Source organism: Schistocerca americana, chromosome 3 (genome assembly GCF_021461395.2).
Source record: "Schistocerca americana isolate TAMUIC-IGC-003095 chromosome 3, iqSchAmer2.1, whole genome shotgun sequence".
NCBI lineage: Eukaryota > Metazoa > Arthropoda > Insecta > Orthoptera > Acrididae > Schistocerca > Schistocerca americana.
Window position 1 is genome coordinate 180520111 of NC_060121.1, and position 17957 is coordinate 180538067.

General features: G+C 41.8%; 1 protein-coding gene across 1 annotated transcript in view; it reads right to left on the reverse strand.

Annotated features, from left to right (window-relative positions):
- The window catches only part of LOC124605957 (proto-oncogene tyrosine-protein kinase receptor Ret-like), a 198778-nt gene that overhangs the window by 102816 nt on the left and 78005 nt on the right, over positions 1-17957 (reverse strand). Inside the window, exon 8 of the mRNA XM_047137920.1 lies at positions 5770-5866. Within this exon, the coding sequence (XP_046993876.1) occupies positions 5770-5866 (97 nt within the window). The remainder of the gene's footprint in view (positions 1-5769; positions 5867-17957) is intronic.

Sequence of the window (17957 nt, forward strand, 5' to 3'; positions counted from 1 at the left end):
TTATCGTATCGCGAAATTGCTGCTCGCGTTGGTCGAGATCCAATGACTGTTAGCAGAATATGGAATCGGTGGGTTCAGGAGAGTAATACGGAACGCCGTTCTGGATCCCAACGGCCTCGTACCACTAGCAATCAAGATGACAGGCATCTTATCGGCATGACTGTAACGGATCGTGCAGCCACGTCTCGATCGCTGAGTCAACAGATGGGGACGTTTGCAAGACAACAACCATCTCCACGAACAGTTCGACGACGTTTGCAGCAGCCTGGACTATCAGCTCGGAGACCATGGCTGCGATTACCCTTGACGCTGCATCACAGACAGAAGCGCCTGCGATGGTATATTCAACGACGAACTTGGGTGCACGAATGGCAAAACGTAATTTTTTCGGATGAATCCAGGTTCTGTTTACAGCATCATGATGGTCGCATCCGTGTTTGGCGACATCGCGATGAACGCACAATGGAAGCATGTATTCGTCAACGCCATACTGGCTTATCACCCGGCGTGATGGTATCGGGTGCCATTACTTACACGTCTCTGTCACCTCTTGTTCGCACTGACGGCACTTTGAACAGTGGACGTTAGATTTCAGATGTGTTACGAACCGTGGCTCTACCTTTCATTCGATCCCTGCGAAACCCTACATTTAAGCAGGACAATGCACGTCCGCATGTTGCTGGTCCTGTACTGGCCTTTCTGGATACAGAAAATGTTCAACTGCTGCTCTGGCCAGCACATGCTCCAGATCTCTCACCAACTGAAAACGTCTGGTCAATGGCGGCCGAGCAACTGGCACGTCACAATATGCCAGTCACTACTCTTAATGAACTGTGGTACCGTGTTGAAGCTGCGTGGGCACCTGCACCTGTACACGCCATCCAAGCTCTGTTTGACTCAATGCTCATGCGTATCAAGGCCGTTATTACGGCCAGAGGTAGTTGTTCTGGGTACTGATTTCTCAGGAACTATGCACCCAAATTGCGTGAAAATGTAATCACATATCAGCTCTAGTATAATATATTTGTCCAATGAATACACGTTTATCATATGCATTTCTTCTTGGTGTGGCTATTGTAATGGCTAGTAGTGTATCTGGGAGTATGAACATGAAATTATTTAAAGTTTAATGACCCCCATGAAGCGAATCGCTGATAAGGCTGATGCCAGGCTGAGATTCACTGGAAGAATCTTCAGGAAGTATACTCCACTGACAACCCTTGTCCGACCAATAAATGAGTATTCCTCGTCGGTCTGCGCTCCGCGACACAAAGGACTGACAGAGGAAACACAGGGGTTCCAAAGAAATGCAGCGCGTTTCGTTACGGGTTCGTCTGCTAAGCGCGAAGTCGTCACACACGCGCTCAGGTAACTCCAGTGGCAGAAGCCGCGGGGCGGCATTATGGCGTGGTTTACTGTTAAAGCTCCGAGAGGATATATTCTTAGAAGATTACCTTCCTGCTTCCTTTATCTCGAATTAAGGCCATGAACATAAAATAACTGAGAATGGAACCCGCACAGAAACTTCCCAGTAATCGTTCTTGCGGCGGACCATTCACGACTCGAGAGGGAAATGGGGACAGTGAAAGTGGCAAGTTAAGTACCCTCGGCCACACTCCGTAAGTTGAATCGCACAGTTTAGGTGTAGTTGTAGATGACACATAAAGGTATTGTGTCTGGTATCACAAATTTCATCTGTTTTCCGAAACTCCTTCACCAAAGAAGACGAAGTAAATATTCCTGAATTCCAATCAAGAACAAGTGCCAAGATGAGAAACATAGAGGTAGATATCCACAGAGTAACGAAGCAGCTTAAATCACTTAATAAAGGCAAGGCCTCCGGTCCAGATTGCATACCAGTCAGGTTGCTCTCAGAGTGTGCTCGCTCACAGAAAGATCCGTACCTAAATACCGGAAAATTGCTCAAGTCACGCCAATACCTAAAAAGGGAAGTAGGAGTAATCCTCTGAATTACAGGCCCATATCACTAACGTCGATTTGCAGTAGGGTTTCGAAACATGTACTGTATTCTAACATTATGAAGTACCTCGAAGAAAACGATTTATTGACACGTAGTGAGGGATGGTTTCAGAAAATATCGTTCTTGTGAAACGCAACTAGCTCTTTATACTCATGAAGTAATAAGTGATATCGACAGTGGATGTCAAATTGATTCCATATTTTTACGTTTCCAGAAGGTTTCGACACCGTTCCTCACAATCGTCTTCTAACCAAACTGCGTGCATACGGAGTAGCGCCTCAGTTGTACGATTGGATTCGTGATTTCCTGTCAGAAAGGTCACAGTTCGTAGTAATAGACGGAAAGTAAAACAGAAGTAATATCTGGCGTGAAAGTGTTACAGGCGCTCTGTTTTTCCTGATCTATATTAACGACATAGGAGACAATATGAGTAGCCGTCTTAGATTGTTTGCAGATGATGCTGCCATTTACCGTCTTGTAATGTCATCAGATGATCAAAACGAATTGCAGAATTATATAGATAAGATATCTGTATGGTGTGGAAAGTGGCAATTGACCCTGAATAAAGAAAAGTGTGAAGTTATTCACATGAGTAGTAAAAGAAATCAGCTAAATTTCGATTACACGATATGTCACACAAATCTGAACGCTGTAAGTTCAACTAAATACTTAGGGATTACAATTACAAATAACCTAAATTGTATCGATCACATAGATAATATTGTGGGTAGAGCAAACTAAAGACTGCGATTCATTGGCAGAACACTTAGTAGGTGCAACAGGTCTACTAAAGAGACTGCTTACACCACGCTTCTCCGCCCTATTCTGGAGCACTGCTGTACGGTGTATGATCCGCATCAGGTGGGACTGACGGATGACATCGAAAAAGTACAAAGAAGGACAGCTCGTTTTGTATTATTGCGAAATAGGGGAGATAGTGTCACAGACATGATACGTGAGTTGGAGTGGCAATCATTAAAACAAAGGCGTTTTTCGTTGTAACGGGATCTTCTCATGAATTTTGAATCACCAGTTTTCTCCGCCGATTGCGAAAACAATCTGTTGGCACCTACCTACATAGGGAGAAATGATCATTACGATAAAATAAGAGAAATCAGGGCTCGCACAGAAGAATTTAAGTGCTCGTTTTTCCCGCGTACCCTTCGAGAGTGGAACGCTTGGGAGACACCTTGAAGGTGGTTCATTGAACCCCCTGCCACGCACTTTATTGTGAATAGCAGAGTAATCACGTAGATATAGATGTAGATGTATTTATTTTGATTCTGTAAACGACGCTACGTAATACAAGTAACAATGTTTGGGGACATTTACCCATTGTGCCGCATTTCAAGAAGATTCAACCGAATTTATTAGACTATATCTTTTACATGAATTAACCAGAAACCTTAGGTGAACGTTAAATTACGAATCGAAAGCAAATGTTTACCGTGGGGCCAGTTATAAGTATGCTTGTCGGGTAGGCTCTCACTGGAGCTTGCTCGCTTGTTCATTTTGTGCGTTGAGTCGGGAAGGCAGTAACACAGCAAGGAAAGGCGTTTTGCAGTCTCAATTTCAACAGTAGCAATTCAATTACAGCTGCAATTCTTAACTACGAGATGACTCAACGCTATATCGGCCACAAGAGGCGCACGGATCTCACATTGATCTACTAGCTTCCAACTCATATTACGGGAGGTTTTATTGTGGTGTTTTATAAAAGATTCCGTTGTTTTGCCTAGACTTGCACCAGCTCGGGCTGAAGTGGAAGACGTCATGGCAACACCAGTTAATGAAGTATCTCCAGCCATTTCTGGGACGAGGCTGGTTACTGTCTGGATGTGTCTCGCGTATCCAATTGAAAACACATTTAACATTTTTGAAATGTAAATGGAAGCTTTGGTCTTAACGGAACTGTAAAAAATACCATAGAATTTTCAATACATTCATGTAAAAGATATCTCCTGGTAAAATGAATGTAAGATAATGCATAAAACAAAGAGAATGTACTCGATTGTAACTGATAACAAACTTAGCGGTGGGCAAGCTGAGCACAGTAAATCTCGTAATTATTTTCGTGCAGTAGTATGAAGTAACATCCAATGGTATGACACGTAAAGTCTGTAATAGGGAAGGCGGCCGGCCGTTGTGGCCGAGCGGTTCTAGGCGCTTCAGTTTGGAACCGCGCTGCTGCTACGGTCGCAGGTTCGAATCCTACCTCGGGCATGGATGTGTGTGATGTCCTTAAGTTAGTTCTAGGGGACTGATGACCTCAGAAGTTAAGTCCCATAGTGCTCAGAGCCATTTGAACCATTTCACTATGACAACCCGTCGTTCTGTAGTGAAGTGCTCCATTGCTGAGGCCGGTATTGGACTATCATATTTCTTTCAGAAAGAATTGTGATGATACATTCGTCGAAATTCTTTGACAAAAATCTTTGACGTGGCGCTATTACACTGTCATCATGTTTTTCGTCAAAGTTCAAGATGGCTGACAAGAACAACTTGTTAACATGCGCCGCATTTGCTTTTACTACGGTTGCATTGTGTGTGCATTTGCAAGGGAAGCGGTGGTTGAAGCCGTGGGTTTTATCGCTGTAACAAAAGCACTGAGCAAAATTTATTACGAGAGCTGCAGGTGGAGGACGTCAAGTCTAATAGGAAATACTTACGTATGGTTGAGTGTGCATTTCAATATTTACTCAGTAAAGTGGCTTCTCATATTAAAAAGCATATTACTCACTTGAGAAATGCTGTGTGCACAAGACAGGCTCGCCTCGCCATAACACTGCGATTGTTATTACAGAGTAGAGCTACTCTAGCTTACAATACAGCACCCTAATACCACAGTGCATTTTAACCGAAATAATACCAGAAATAAAGTACTGAAGGAAGGATGTTGAATGTAAATAAATATGTCGTACACTATATGGGCATTAAGAACTATTTTTATTTTCGAATAATTTAATTAACAGAATTAGTGTTTCCGTAACTACAAAACTGATAAAAAGTACGAAACGGTGAAGCACTTTTTAACTTGTAGCATCAAGATTTCAAAAACAGAGAAAGTAGAATGAAGAGGTTATTTTTATTTTTATTTTTTATTTATTTATTTTATTTTTTTTACTTTTAGGATCTATACTTATCCTCTATTCTGGTTTACTGAATAGCTGCCTGGATGCTTTCAGATGTAGAGGTGGATGGCTGTACCTGTGATTGAGGATTTAAAGTCGCCTGCAACGTATCCACCCTGCCTATCAGCACACGATTAATATAATGCCTTGTACCCACTGCTCACCCCCCACCCGAATCGATGCAAGGTTATTAAATAGAGTGGAAGGAACACACAAACAAAGCTTTGAAGCCACATTTACAAACACACGGCAGACGTCAAATATCAGTAGTGACGGCAGCGCTCCAAGCGGTTGCATTTCACATTGCACTGAACAGAAGGCGAACGACTGTTATGACAAAATCTAGGGCGAGGCATTTGATTTACTCATATTTCTATGACGAAATGCGAGATTTGACAAAGTTTTCTACTACACTACCAAAGTTATTTGACATAAATATCTTCCTTATATCTTTGACGAAGCAATATGACAGTTTAACACCGATCTAACCATAAATAAAACAGATGAAAATCGTTCAAAGCGCTGTCACCTTAGTAGAACAGAAACTGCGGATTTCTCAAAAGTTTAATTCTTTATGCGACACTCTTTGATCAGCCGACTTAGTTGCTGCACAGTTGATGAATGCGCACTGCTGCGAAAGGCACGTCGGATACTCACAGTTCATCGGTGCAGTTGTCCGGCTTCTCCAGCCTGCGACCTTCCAGCAGGAACCTGAGCAGGTCGTGGTCGCTCACCGTCGGGTACGGGAAGCCTCCTGTAACACACGCCAGACACACACATTGTCAATTATTGGTTCATTTTCATGAAAATGTGCCCAATATCGGATTATGGACTTGACGACGCCAGATAGCTACATTCCATAGAATGAGACAAGATACAGTGTCACTTGACCACTGTACTGTCTGCATTCGTGTTCCCCTAAATGGCAGGCAGCACCGCATAACAGCCACGCTATGAGGGAAACAAACCAACAGTCAAACAGGCGAAGACATTAGGTTAACACGCGGAATATTCCAGTCTATTAATAGGAACCTTTCCTTGCAGAGGTCGACGCGACATATCCGGCCACGGACTCCTACGCCGGGTTTCTATTGGCTCCAGCTCACTGTATACGCCCGGCCGGTCCAAGGCAGACCAGTCTTCGTCCGCTGCTAATGGCAACCGCTGTAACACAGTCTCCGACAAGATATCACCGAAGCCACTGTACTGCACCGCCGATCGAAGTACCAGCCGACCAAGTGGAACCACATCTCCGGCTAGATCGACGGATGTCTATATCTATTGTACAGCCAGCTATTGTATTGTAGAAGAAGTTACGTTCAATAAACTGTTGGAGAACACAACAACCACTTAATTTCGCAATATTACAATGAAATTTTTCTCATTGTATAACAGCCTCCCAGTTAAAATTTTCCCGAGCGATGATGATGAAGTCCCATACTCCTTTACAGAGGACAAAAAAAAATTACGCGAAGCGAAATTTAGTGTGAGGAGGGCTATGCGAGAGGCGTTCAATGAATTAGAAAGTAAAGTTCTATGTACTGACTTGGCAGAAAATCGTTTGAAATTTTGGTCTTATGTCAAAGCGGAAGGTGTATCAAAACAAAATGTCCAGACACTCTGTGACCAAAAGGGTACTGAAACAGAAGATGTCAGCTTAAAGGCCGAAATACTAAATGTCTTTTTCCAAAGCTGTTTCACAGAGGAAGACTGCACTGTAGTTCCTTCTCTAGATTGTCGCACAGATAACAAAATGGTAGATAACGAAATAGATGACAGAGAGATAAAAAAACAATTACAATCGCTCAAAAGAGGAAAGGCCGCTGGACCTGATGGGATACCAGTTCGATTTTACACAGAGTACGCGATGGAACTTGTCCCCCTTCTTGCAGCGGTGTACCGTAGGTCTGTAGAAGAGCGTGGGATTGGAAAAGGGCTGAGGTCATCCCCGTTTTCAAGAAGGGACGTCGAACAGATGTACAGAACTATAGACCTATATCTCTAACGTCGATCAGTTGTAGAATTTTGGAACACGTATTATGTTCGAGTATAATGACGTTTGTGGAGACTAGAAATCTACTCTGTAGTAATCACCATGAGTTTCGAAAAAGACGATCGTGTCAAACCCAGCTGGTGCTATTCGTCCACGAGACTCAGAGGGCCATAGGCACGGGTTCACAGGTAGATGCCGTGTTTCATGAGTTCCGCAAGGCGTTCGATACAGTTCCTCACAGTCGTTTAATGAACAAAGTAAGAGCATATGGACTATCAGAACAATTGTGTGATTGGATTGAAGAGTTCCTAGATAACAGAACGCAGCATGTCATTCTCAATGGAAGTAAGAGTGATTTATGTTGTGCCGCAGGGGACTGTCGTAGGACCGTTGCTTTTCAATATATATATAAATGACCTTCTGGATAACATCGGAAGTTCGTTGAGGCTTTTTGTGGATGATGCTGTAGTATACCGAGAGGTTGTAACAATGGAAAATTGTACTGAAATGCAGGACGATCTGCAACGAATTGACGCATGGTGCAGGGAATGGCAATTGAATCTCAGTGTAGACAAGTGTAATGTGCTGAGAATACAAAGAAAGAAAGATCCTTTATCATTTAGCTACAATGTAGCAGGTCAGCAACTGGAAGCAGTTAATTCCATAAATTATCTATGAGTAGGCATTATCAGTGATTTAAAATGAAATGATCATATAAAGTTGATCGTCGATAAAGCAGATGCCAGACTGACATTCAATGGAAGAATCCTAAGGAAATACAATCAGAAAACAAATGAAGTAGTTTACAGTACACTTGTTCGCCCACTGCTTGAATATTCCTCACAAGTGTGGGATCTGTACCAGATAGGGTTGATAGAAGAGATAGAGAAGATCCAACGGAGAGCAGTGCGCTTCGTTACAGGATCATTTAGTAATCGCGAAAGCGTTACGGAGATGATAGACAAACTCCAATGGAAGACTCTGCAGGAGAGCCGCTCAGTAGCTCGGTACGCTCTTTTGTTGAAGTTTCGAGAACTTACCAGTCAAGTAGTATATTGATCCCTACGTATATTGATCCCTAAGTATATCTCGCGAAGAGACCATGAGGATAACATCAGAGAGATTAGCGCCCAGCCGGCCGCAGTGGCCGAGCGGCTCTAGGCGCTACAGTCTGGAACCGCGCGACCACTACGGTCGCAGGTTCGAATCCTGCCTCGGGCATGGATGTGTGTGATGTCCTTATGTTAGTTAGGTTTAATTAGTTCTAAGTTCTAGGGGACTGATGACCACAGCAGTTAAGTCCCATAGAGCTCTGAGCCATTTGAACCATTAGAGCCCACACAGAGGCATACCGAAAATCTTTCTTTCCACGAACAATACGAGACTGGAATAGAAGGGAGAACCGATAGAGGTACTCAAGGTACCCTCCATCACCCACTGTCAGGTGGCTACCGGAGTATGGATGTAGATGTAGATAGACCGTAGGGGAACGATGCGGGAGACCCGCAGCACCGCACTAGGCAAGGTTGTGGATTGCCATGGACTTCCTCCGGCCGTAATGAATGATCATGATGAAGACGACACAACACCCAGTCATCTCGTGGCAGGTGAAAATCCCTGACCCCGTTGGGAATCGAACCCGGGACCCCGTGCTCGGGAAGCGAAAACGCTACCGCGAGACCACGAGCTGCGGACACCTGAGTGAGGCCAAGAATCGAATTTGGCCGGATGGAAGTTCGAATGAAACCAGATACACATTTTTCGGTGATGGACTGTTTCCTGCGGGATGTGCACAGCCGGATTTCTTCCATTAACTCTTTTTGGGTTATCGCTCTTCTGACTGATTTGATGTGACCCGTCACAACTTCCTCTCAGAGTTAAATCCAACTATTTGCTGTCGCGCTTCCTCTTTCTCTGAAGTTTCTGCTACCTCTAGTGACAGCTATTTTCCGACGTCTTAACTTCCACGATCCTGTCGCATCTTCTGGTCTCCACATATTCATTTCCGCGCCGATTGTGCAGAGCACCACCACATTTCTTATAATATCAGTTCGCTGTATTTTCCATACCTCATTGTGACAGCATAGCTCAAACACCCCGATTCTCTTCAGTTCCAGTTTCCAACATTCCGCGATTCACTGCCATATAATGCTGTATTATAACCGTATATTCTCAAAAATATATTTCTCAAATTAAAGTATCTTTGTGACATTAGGAAACTTATTTCAGTGAGAAATTCCCGCTTCGTCTCCGCTACTTCCATCTCATATCCTTCTTGCTTCACGCTTCATGGGCTATTTTCCAGCCAAGACAGCAGAATTTCCTTACATCACCAACTTCGTAGTCTTCAGTATTTATTTTAAATGTATCGCTCATTAATGTTGCTCCTCATTTCTTAGGTTTTCTTTCGTTATTTTAAATTTATACCCTTGTGCATCATAGTGATCATTGTACTTCTTTCCCATTTCATCTCAGGATTGCAGTGTCCTTTGTGAATTTTATCACCCTGGATTTTGATCCCATTCCTTAACATTTCCGTTATTTCCGTTGTTGCTTCTTCAACCCTGATTTTGAAAAGTAAGAGAGAGAGAAATTGGAAATTTGTGGTAAGGTCTTATGGGACCAAACTGCTGAGGTCATCGGTGCCTAAGCCTACTCACTACTTAAACTAACTTAAACTAACTTATGTTAAGGACAACACACACACACATGCCCAAGGGAGTACTCGAAACTCCGACTAAGGGAGCACGGCCCACGAACGCCCTAGACCGCGCGGCTAAGAGAGAGAGAGAGAGAGAGAGAGAGAGAGAGAGAGCTACCGAACCCCGGTTTTTGCGAGTGAGAGAGAGCGAAAGAGAAAAAGGGAGAAAGGGTAAGAGGGCTACCGAATCCTGGTTTTTTGCCCATTTTAATCCGAGTACATCTGCCTTGGTATTGTATTCACATTGTTACCTCTTAGTTCTTGTACATAATCTAGTCCAGCCTGCATTCCTTTTCTAATGGTTTTGGTGATAAGTCAGTCCTATATTTCAGACTATTGCATCTACCGCTCTCAACCTCACTTTTTCCAAGGTTGGCACTATTTTTTGTTTTTGTAACCAGGTTGGCCCTCGGTCTATGAGTCGCTGGGCACAAATGGTGTTTCGGCGTCTGGCGAAAGATACATAGATCGCGGCTCCGAGACATGTCATGGAATTTGGTCCTGAGTAGGAATGGGAAAAACCGATCGGTTAAAACCGATACCGCTAATTTAGTTCTGAATAACCTATATTTTTCAGTATTTGTTTGGCCAGCGTTGTAACAGATTTTTTAAAAAATTTGTTACTTGCAATCTCGCAAAAACCCGAAATATCAATTAGACACAGCACTGGTGCAATAATGTTTTGTTTTTAAATGAATCGTTTTAAAAATCGAGTAATTTTTATTCGCAGCATTCCCAATACCTTACGACATTGTGTTGCAGAAAAAGGGGAAAATGGTTAGTGCCATTTCAGTAGCAATGCTGCCAGAAATGAGCAACGACCACTTGGCATAGGAACTGGTAGAGCACTACTGAGATAATTACGTGATCGTTGCCATATGGGATGACCTATTGATCGTACTCGGGCACACGCAGTGTGCGAGATTTGGCCCACCTGGTCTGTGTGGTAGTTCCAAGAGGTCGTCGTCTGAAATTAGTTGTATTACAGAATGACACAATCCCTTGTCTGGTTCTGTTTTCCGAGGTGCGCTACCAAGGAAGTACAGTGCACCATTGTCTTTATTTATTATTATATTTATTTTATGACCTTCACAGGACCACCCTAGTCAGTTGTACAAAGGTTTTTACAGGTGGTTGTTATTCAGCAATATACTACAGTTGGATAATAATTCAGTGATACCATTCAATAATGTATTCAAAAATGGTCCAAATGGCTCTGAGCACTATGGGACTTAACATCTGAGGTCATCAGTCCCCTAGAACTGAGAACTACTTAAACCTAACTAACCTAAGGACATCACACACATCTATTCCCGAGGCAGGATTCGAACCTGCGACCGTAGCGGTCGCGCGGTTCCAGACTAAAGCGCCTAGAACCGCTCAGCCAACAATAATGTATTGGTTATACAGGTATTATTACAATTTATTATTATTTAAAGGGTGTTTTGCTCTTCTGCCTGCCCAATACTTCTTAATCCTTTTAGATATTTGCTTTCTTTCTACATCTGACATCACTTCTCCTGTAGCCCTTTTATTGATCTCCGTTTATAGTCTGGTTCGTATCTCACAGTATTTTTATTTTCTCCGTTTTGTTGTATAAGTCATCTACTGTAATTTGGAGTTCTCTTATGTCTTTCTTAATTTCAGTGGTCCATTTAATGTTACTCTTACTATTCCACAATTTTTCTATCGTAACCTTATTAATTCTGTTTTCGGGTGTTCGCATCAGGTATCCAAAGAATGACAAACGCTTCTTTCTGATCCTGCTCATTACTGGTTCTATTTTCTTGTCCACTGCTTGATTTGAAGCTATTCCCCAATGCCCACTTACTTGATATTGTTTATTTATACATGTCCTAATTCCTATTCTTTCTATATTTAGTATTTTGTGTATTTTGCTGTATTAGTTGTTTTGAAGACAGTTTCTGCGGTACAACGTGTTTCTGGTTGCGTAACTGCTTTATAATGTTTTAATTTTACATCTATGGATAGGCTTTTTTGTTGTACGTGGCTTGCCAATGAAGTTTGCTTTGTTTCTTTTTTTATTCTATTTTTCCATGATGGTTTCTTATTTAGACAGTTACGATTCCATCTAAATATTTAAATTTATCAAATAATTTTGATTTCCTGTTCTTCTATTGTAATTTTGTTTGCAAGTAATGGGTCAGCTAACATAATGTTAGTGCATAAGGTATGTTTCGCTTCATGTAGTATGCCATAATCAATTTCGAACCAATGACCTGCTCTGTACAGCTTCTTCATGATCTGAAATCTCCCTAGAATTCCCCTAACTCCTGTTCTAGTTGTTCCTTGATTCCTCCATGTGGGATTTTGGATAAAATCTTGTACATGCAGTCTAGGAAAGAGATTCCTCTGTGATTATCTGGACTGCCCTAATGATGGCCGTGGTGCCATGTTCAGGGAATTGTTCTGTTGTCCAGATTTTTGTTAGAGCCTTGTGATAGACAATCACCTTGTCTTAAGCCCGTTTGTTCAGAAATTTCTCCCTTCCACATAAAATCCGATTTGGTGTTGGTTAGAGTACGGTAAGAATGTCCTGACTGCCACTTGAATAATTCCACATATGATGAAAGTAATTGAATGTGCTGTGTTGAGTTTAGATGTCAATTTGTTTACAAATTGTATTGCTTTCGATTGAGAAACGTATTTCTCTTGTTGAAGATGAGTTACAAGGCGATAAATACACGGATTTTATGCAGGAAACTTCTTGTCAGGTGACTACAGGGTTATAAACACAAAATCAAATAGGGGTAATGCAGGAGTAGGTTTAATAATGAATAAAAAAATAGGAATGCGGGTAAGCTACTACAAACAGCATAGTGAACGCATTATTGTGTCCAAGATAGATACGAAGCCCACGCCTACTACAGTAGTACAAGTTTATATGCCAACTAGCTCTGCAGATGACGAAGAAATTGAAGAAATGTATGATGAAACAAAAGAAATTATTCAGATAGTGAAGTGTGACGAAAATTTAATAGTCATGGGTGACTGGAATTCGGTAGTAGGAAAAGGGAGAGGAGGAAACGTAGTAGGTGAATATGGACTGGGGCTAATAAATGAAAGAGGAAGCCGCCTGGTAGAATTTTGCGCAGAGCACAACTTAATCATAGCTAACACTTGGTTCAAGAATCACAAAAGAAGATTGTATACATGAAAGAAGCCTGGAGATACTGACAGATTTCAGATAGATTATATAATGGTAAGACAGAGATTTAGGAACCAGGTTTTAAATTGTACGACATTTCCAGGGGCAGATGTGGACTCTGAGCACAATCTATTGGTTATGACCTGTAGATTAAAACTGAAGAAACTGAAAAAAGGTGGGAATTTAAGGAGACGGGACCTTGATAAACTGACTAAACCAGAGGTTGTACAGAGTTTCAGGGAGAGCATAAGGGAACAATTGACAGGAATGGGGGAAAGAAATACAGTAGAAGAAGAATGGGTAGCTTTGAGGGATGAAGTAGTGAAGGCAGCACAGGATCAAGTAGGTCAAACGACGAGGGCTAGTAGAAATCCTTGGGTAACAGAAGATATACTGAATTTAATTGATGAAAGGAGAAAATATAAAAATGCAGTAAATGAAGCAGGCAAAAAGGAATACAAACGCCTCAAAAATGACATCGACAGGACGTGCAAAATGGCTAAGCAGGGGTGGATAGAGGACAAATGTAAGCATGTAGAGGCTTATCTCACTGGGGGTAAGATAGATACTGCCTACAGGAAAATTAAAGAGACCTTTGGAGATAAGAGAACGACTTGCATGAATATCAAGAGCTCAGATGGAAACCCAGTTCTAAGCAAAGAAGGGAAAGCACAAAGGTGGAAGGAGTATATAGAGGGTCTATACAAGGGCGATATACTTGAGGACAATATTATGGAAATGGAAGACAATGTAGATGAAGATGAAATGGGAGATACGATACTGCGTGAAGAGTTTGACAGAGCACTGAAAGACCTGAGTCGAACGCAGGCCCCCGGAGTAGGAAACATTCCATTAGAACTACTGACGGCCTTGGGAGAGTCAGTCCTGACAAAACTCTACCATCTGGTGAGCAAGATGTATGAGACAGGTGAAATACCCTCAGACTTCAAGAAGAATATATTAATTCCAATTCGCTACGGTCGCAGGTTCGAATCCTGCCTCGGGCATGGATGTTTGTGCTGTCCTTAGGTTATTTAGGTTTAAGTAGTTCTAAGTTCTAGGGGACTAATGACCTCAGCAGTTGAGTCCCATAGTGCTCAGAGCCATTTGAACCATTAATTCCAATCCCAAAGAAAGCAGGTGTTGACAGATGTGAAAATTACCGAACTATCAGTTTAATAAGTCACAGCTGCAAAATACTGACGCGAATTCTATACAGACGAAGGGAAAAGCTAGTAGAAGCCGACCTCAGGGAAGATCAGTTTGGATTCCGTAGAAATGTTGGAACACGTGAGGCAATACTGACCCTACGACTTGTTTTAGAAGCTAGATTAAGGAAGGGCAAACCTACGTTTCTGGCATTTTTACACTTAGAGAAAGTTTTTGACAATGTTGACTGGAATACTCTCTTTCAAGTTCTGAAGGTGGCAGGGGTAAAATACAGGGAGCGAAAGGCTATTTACAATTTGTACAGAAACCAGATGTTAGTTATAAGAGTGGAGCGACATGAAAGGGAAGCAGTGGTTGGGAAGGGAGTGAGACAGGGTTGTAGTCTCTCCCCGATTTTATTCGATCTGTATATTGAGCAAGCAGTGAAGGAAACAAAAGAAAAGTTTGGAGTAGGTATTAAAATCCATGGAGAAGAAATAAAAACTTTGAGGTTCGCCGATGACATTGTAATTCTGTCAGAGACAGCAAAGGACTTGGAAGAGCAGTTGAACGGAATGGATAGTGTCTTGAAAGGAGGATATAAGATGAACATCAACAAAAGCAAAAATAGGATAATGGAATGTAGTCGAATTAAGTCGGGTGATGCTGAGGGAATTAGATTAGGAAATGAGACACTTCAAGTAGTAAAGGAGTTTTGCTATTTGGGGAGCAAAATAACTGATGATGGTCGAAGTAGAGAGGATATAAAATGTAGACTGGCAATAGCAAGGAAAGCGTTTCTGAAGAAAAGAAATTTGTTAACATCGATTATAAATTTAAGTGTCAGGAAGTCATTTCTGAAAGTATTTGTATGGAGTGTAGCCATGTATGGAAGTGAAACATAGACGATAAGTAGTTTAGACAAGAAGAGAATAGAAGCTTTTTAAATGTGGTGCTACAGAAGAATGCTGAAGATTAGATGGGTAGATCACATAACTAATGAGGAAGTACTGAATAGGATTGGGGAGAAGAAAATTTGTGGCACAACTTGACTAGAAGAAGGGATCGGTTGGTAGGACATAATCTGAGGCATCAAGGGATAACCAATTTAGTATTGGAGGACAGCGTGGAGAGTAAAAATCGTAGAGGGAGACCAAGAGATGAATACACTAAGCAGATTCAGAAGGATGTAGGTAGCGGTAGGTACTGGGAGATGAAGAAGCTTGCACAAGATAGAGTACCATGGAGAGCTGCATCAAACCAGTCTCAGGACTGAAGACCACAACAACAACAACAACAACAATGCAGGAAACATTTGCTGAAAATTTCCCGGAATGAGCTGTTCCTAATTGTAATCCTATTCGTCGATCTACTGAGAAATGTCGAGAAACAGATTTAGTGTTGGATACCGAACGTACTGGAAGACCACCTGAACTAAACGAACAAATTTTGTTGGATGTTTCTGCTCCTATGCAGCAGGTATCAGCAAAATCATTGCACAAGATGGCACAAGAGAAAGTTATCAGGCTTCCAACCGTGTTTTAAGCGGTTAGGCAAATACTGAAAGTGTCTCGGTGTAAACTCAAAACCCGTTGCTGCAAGTGATTTATATCTTTTATTGATACGGGTACAGCTTATATTTTTGATGTCACTTTCTATAAGGACGATGTTTCCACTTCTCTGGTCATAGTAACACACAAAACGCGATTATGGTTAACAGAAAATCATCGTACTGTGCTTGAAAGGTTATGAACGATTAACAAATTGGAATGGGAATAGCAATATCCAGACAGCTCATTACTTGGATTTTATTCTTTGAGGAAACCGTGAAGACCGAACATTGTTGAATGACGCACGTTCACACTGGGCAGATGAATGAACACGAAGTACTCATTGTCTTAATAAAATGATACTGCACACACAGCTAACAATACCAAGCGTCTTCTGGAAGCCTTTATTGGGGAACATGTCTCCTCATTCGCCAGACCTTACTCCAGCAACCCTTCTCATCTATCGGGAGGGGACGGGGGGAGGGGGGGGGGTGTTGGCTCACAGTAAAATGTGTAGTGTATCGCAATCGTCCACGCTCGTTTTGTGACTTAAAAACTGAAATAATTGTTGCTTGTGTGAGCGCATATCACCATAAGATCAGCAGAATTAAGTGGGTTCAGACTTGTATAGCGACCCGTGAACGTCATTTCCAACGTATGTAGTAACTGCACACCAACTTCCGAATACCCTGTGTGACAGCAATGTTTAATGAAACATTATGATTTCTACTTTTTTCTTGATTTGCACTTGTAATCTCATTATAGATGATGCTTCAACAAAATCTCTAAAATATCATATTTTGACTCATATGTCCTTGTATGTATAACCAATAATAAGTAATAACACCAATAATAATAGTAATAACATAACATAAATTTTATTCCCCTACATCGTTCGTTAGTGGAAAGAATCTATAAACAGCTTACGGGAATGCAGCCGGGTGACGTAGTGGAGACCTATCGATATTTTGACAGGAGCACGCTTGTTATTTTCAAGGCGCAAATGCCATGCGAGACCGCCGTGTAAAGAAATTTATAATGTCAATATACAGGAAACTTGTAACAAGACAACACAAACTTCATGAAAATCATAAACTTCCTTGTAAGCGTTCTCTCGTAGCATTTATGCCTTGAAAATGACAGGATGTGCTCCTGTCGAAATGTGGGTGGTTGCGAAGAAGTCACCCTTCTGCATTTCCTTAAGTTGGTAGAACGTTTATACTCTGGGATAAACTCAAATGAAAGAAGCTGAAGGTTTCACAGACGTCGACTGGCGTTCAGGAGAGGTACTCTGCGACAGATTTGACGGCCTCACATATCTAAACACTCCCCTCCTCCCCCCCCCCCCCTCCACACTCTCTTCATCATGCTCATCATTCCATTCATAAACCCTGTATAGTGAGTTCTTCGTGAGGTAATTCAACAGCTCCGGCTAGGTTAATGTCTCATACAAAAATAAAGAGTGCTTCACAAAAACACACCAAAGGATAAACAATTTATCACCCCAGGAGACATCACGCTAAAACTGTGTAGCAAATTCCCTAACTTTTATAATGGCTTCGATTCGTCGACGAAGAAAATCCACAAATATTTTCAGATATTCCATATCTCTTGACAATCGTTGTTCTTACGTTGTTTTAGATGCCTGTCATTTAAACACCATTCCTTGTAGACGCTATGGGGTGTCGACAGACTCGATAAACAAACCAGGCAACTTCATTCAAGGTAGGTCATGATCACGTCCCAACACATCAGACGCTTTGTGTCATTCTGTCTCATCAACACGTCGATCCACCTTACAGCATCTATTGCATACTACCGATTCGCACTCAAACACAACTTCACTGCCATGACTTACGACTACAATGAAGGATCACATGGCCATCCGGTATCAAATCTAATATTGGATCTCCGATGTCCACTATAACGACTCTCATTTCTGCCTATATCGCGTGAAGTGACAGTTTCTGCGCGTCGAAGAGGCCTTCATTGCACTCATTCCACCAACACACTGTGTATTTAACAATGGAGTTCCTCTTGCTCTCTCAATGTCACCACTTTATTTGACTTTCTTGTATGCTGAATCATACATTATAATGACCAGTTGTTCTCGAATTCCTTCACATCTATCCCATAGCCATTGCGCCTTGTCTTTCTTATACTTTCACTTTATTCAGTTTTTGAGTGACTTAATCTGCTGTAATTCTTTCCTTCCCCGAACGTTTTTTGTGCTTCCTTCTTTCGTCGATGATTTCAAATGTATCTTCTGTTACCGACGGTTTC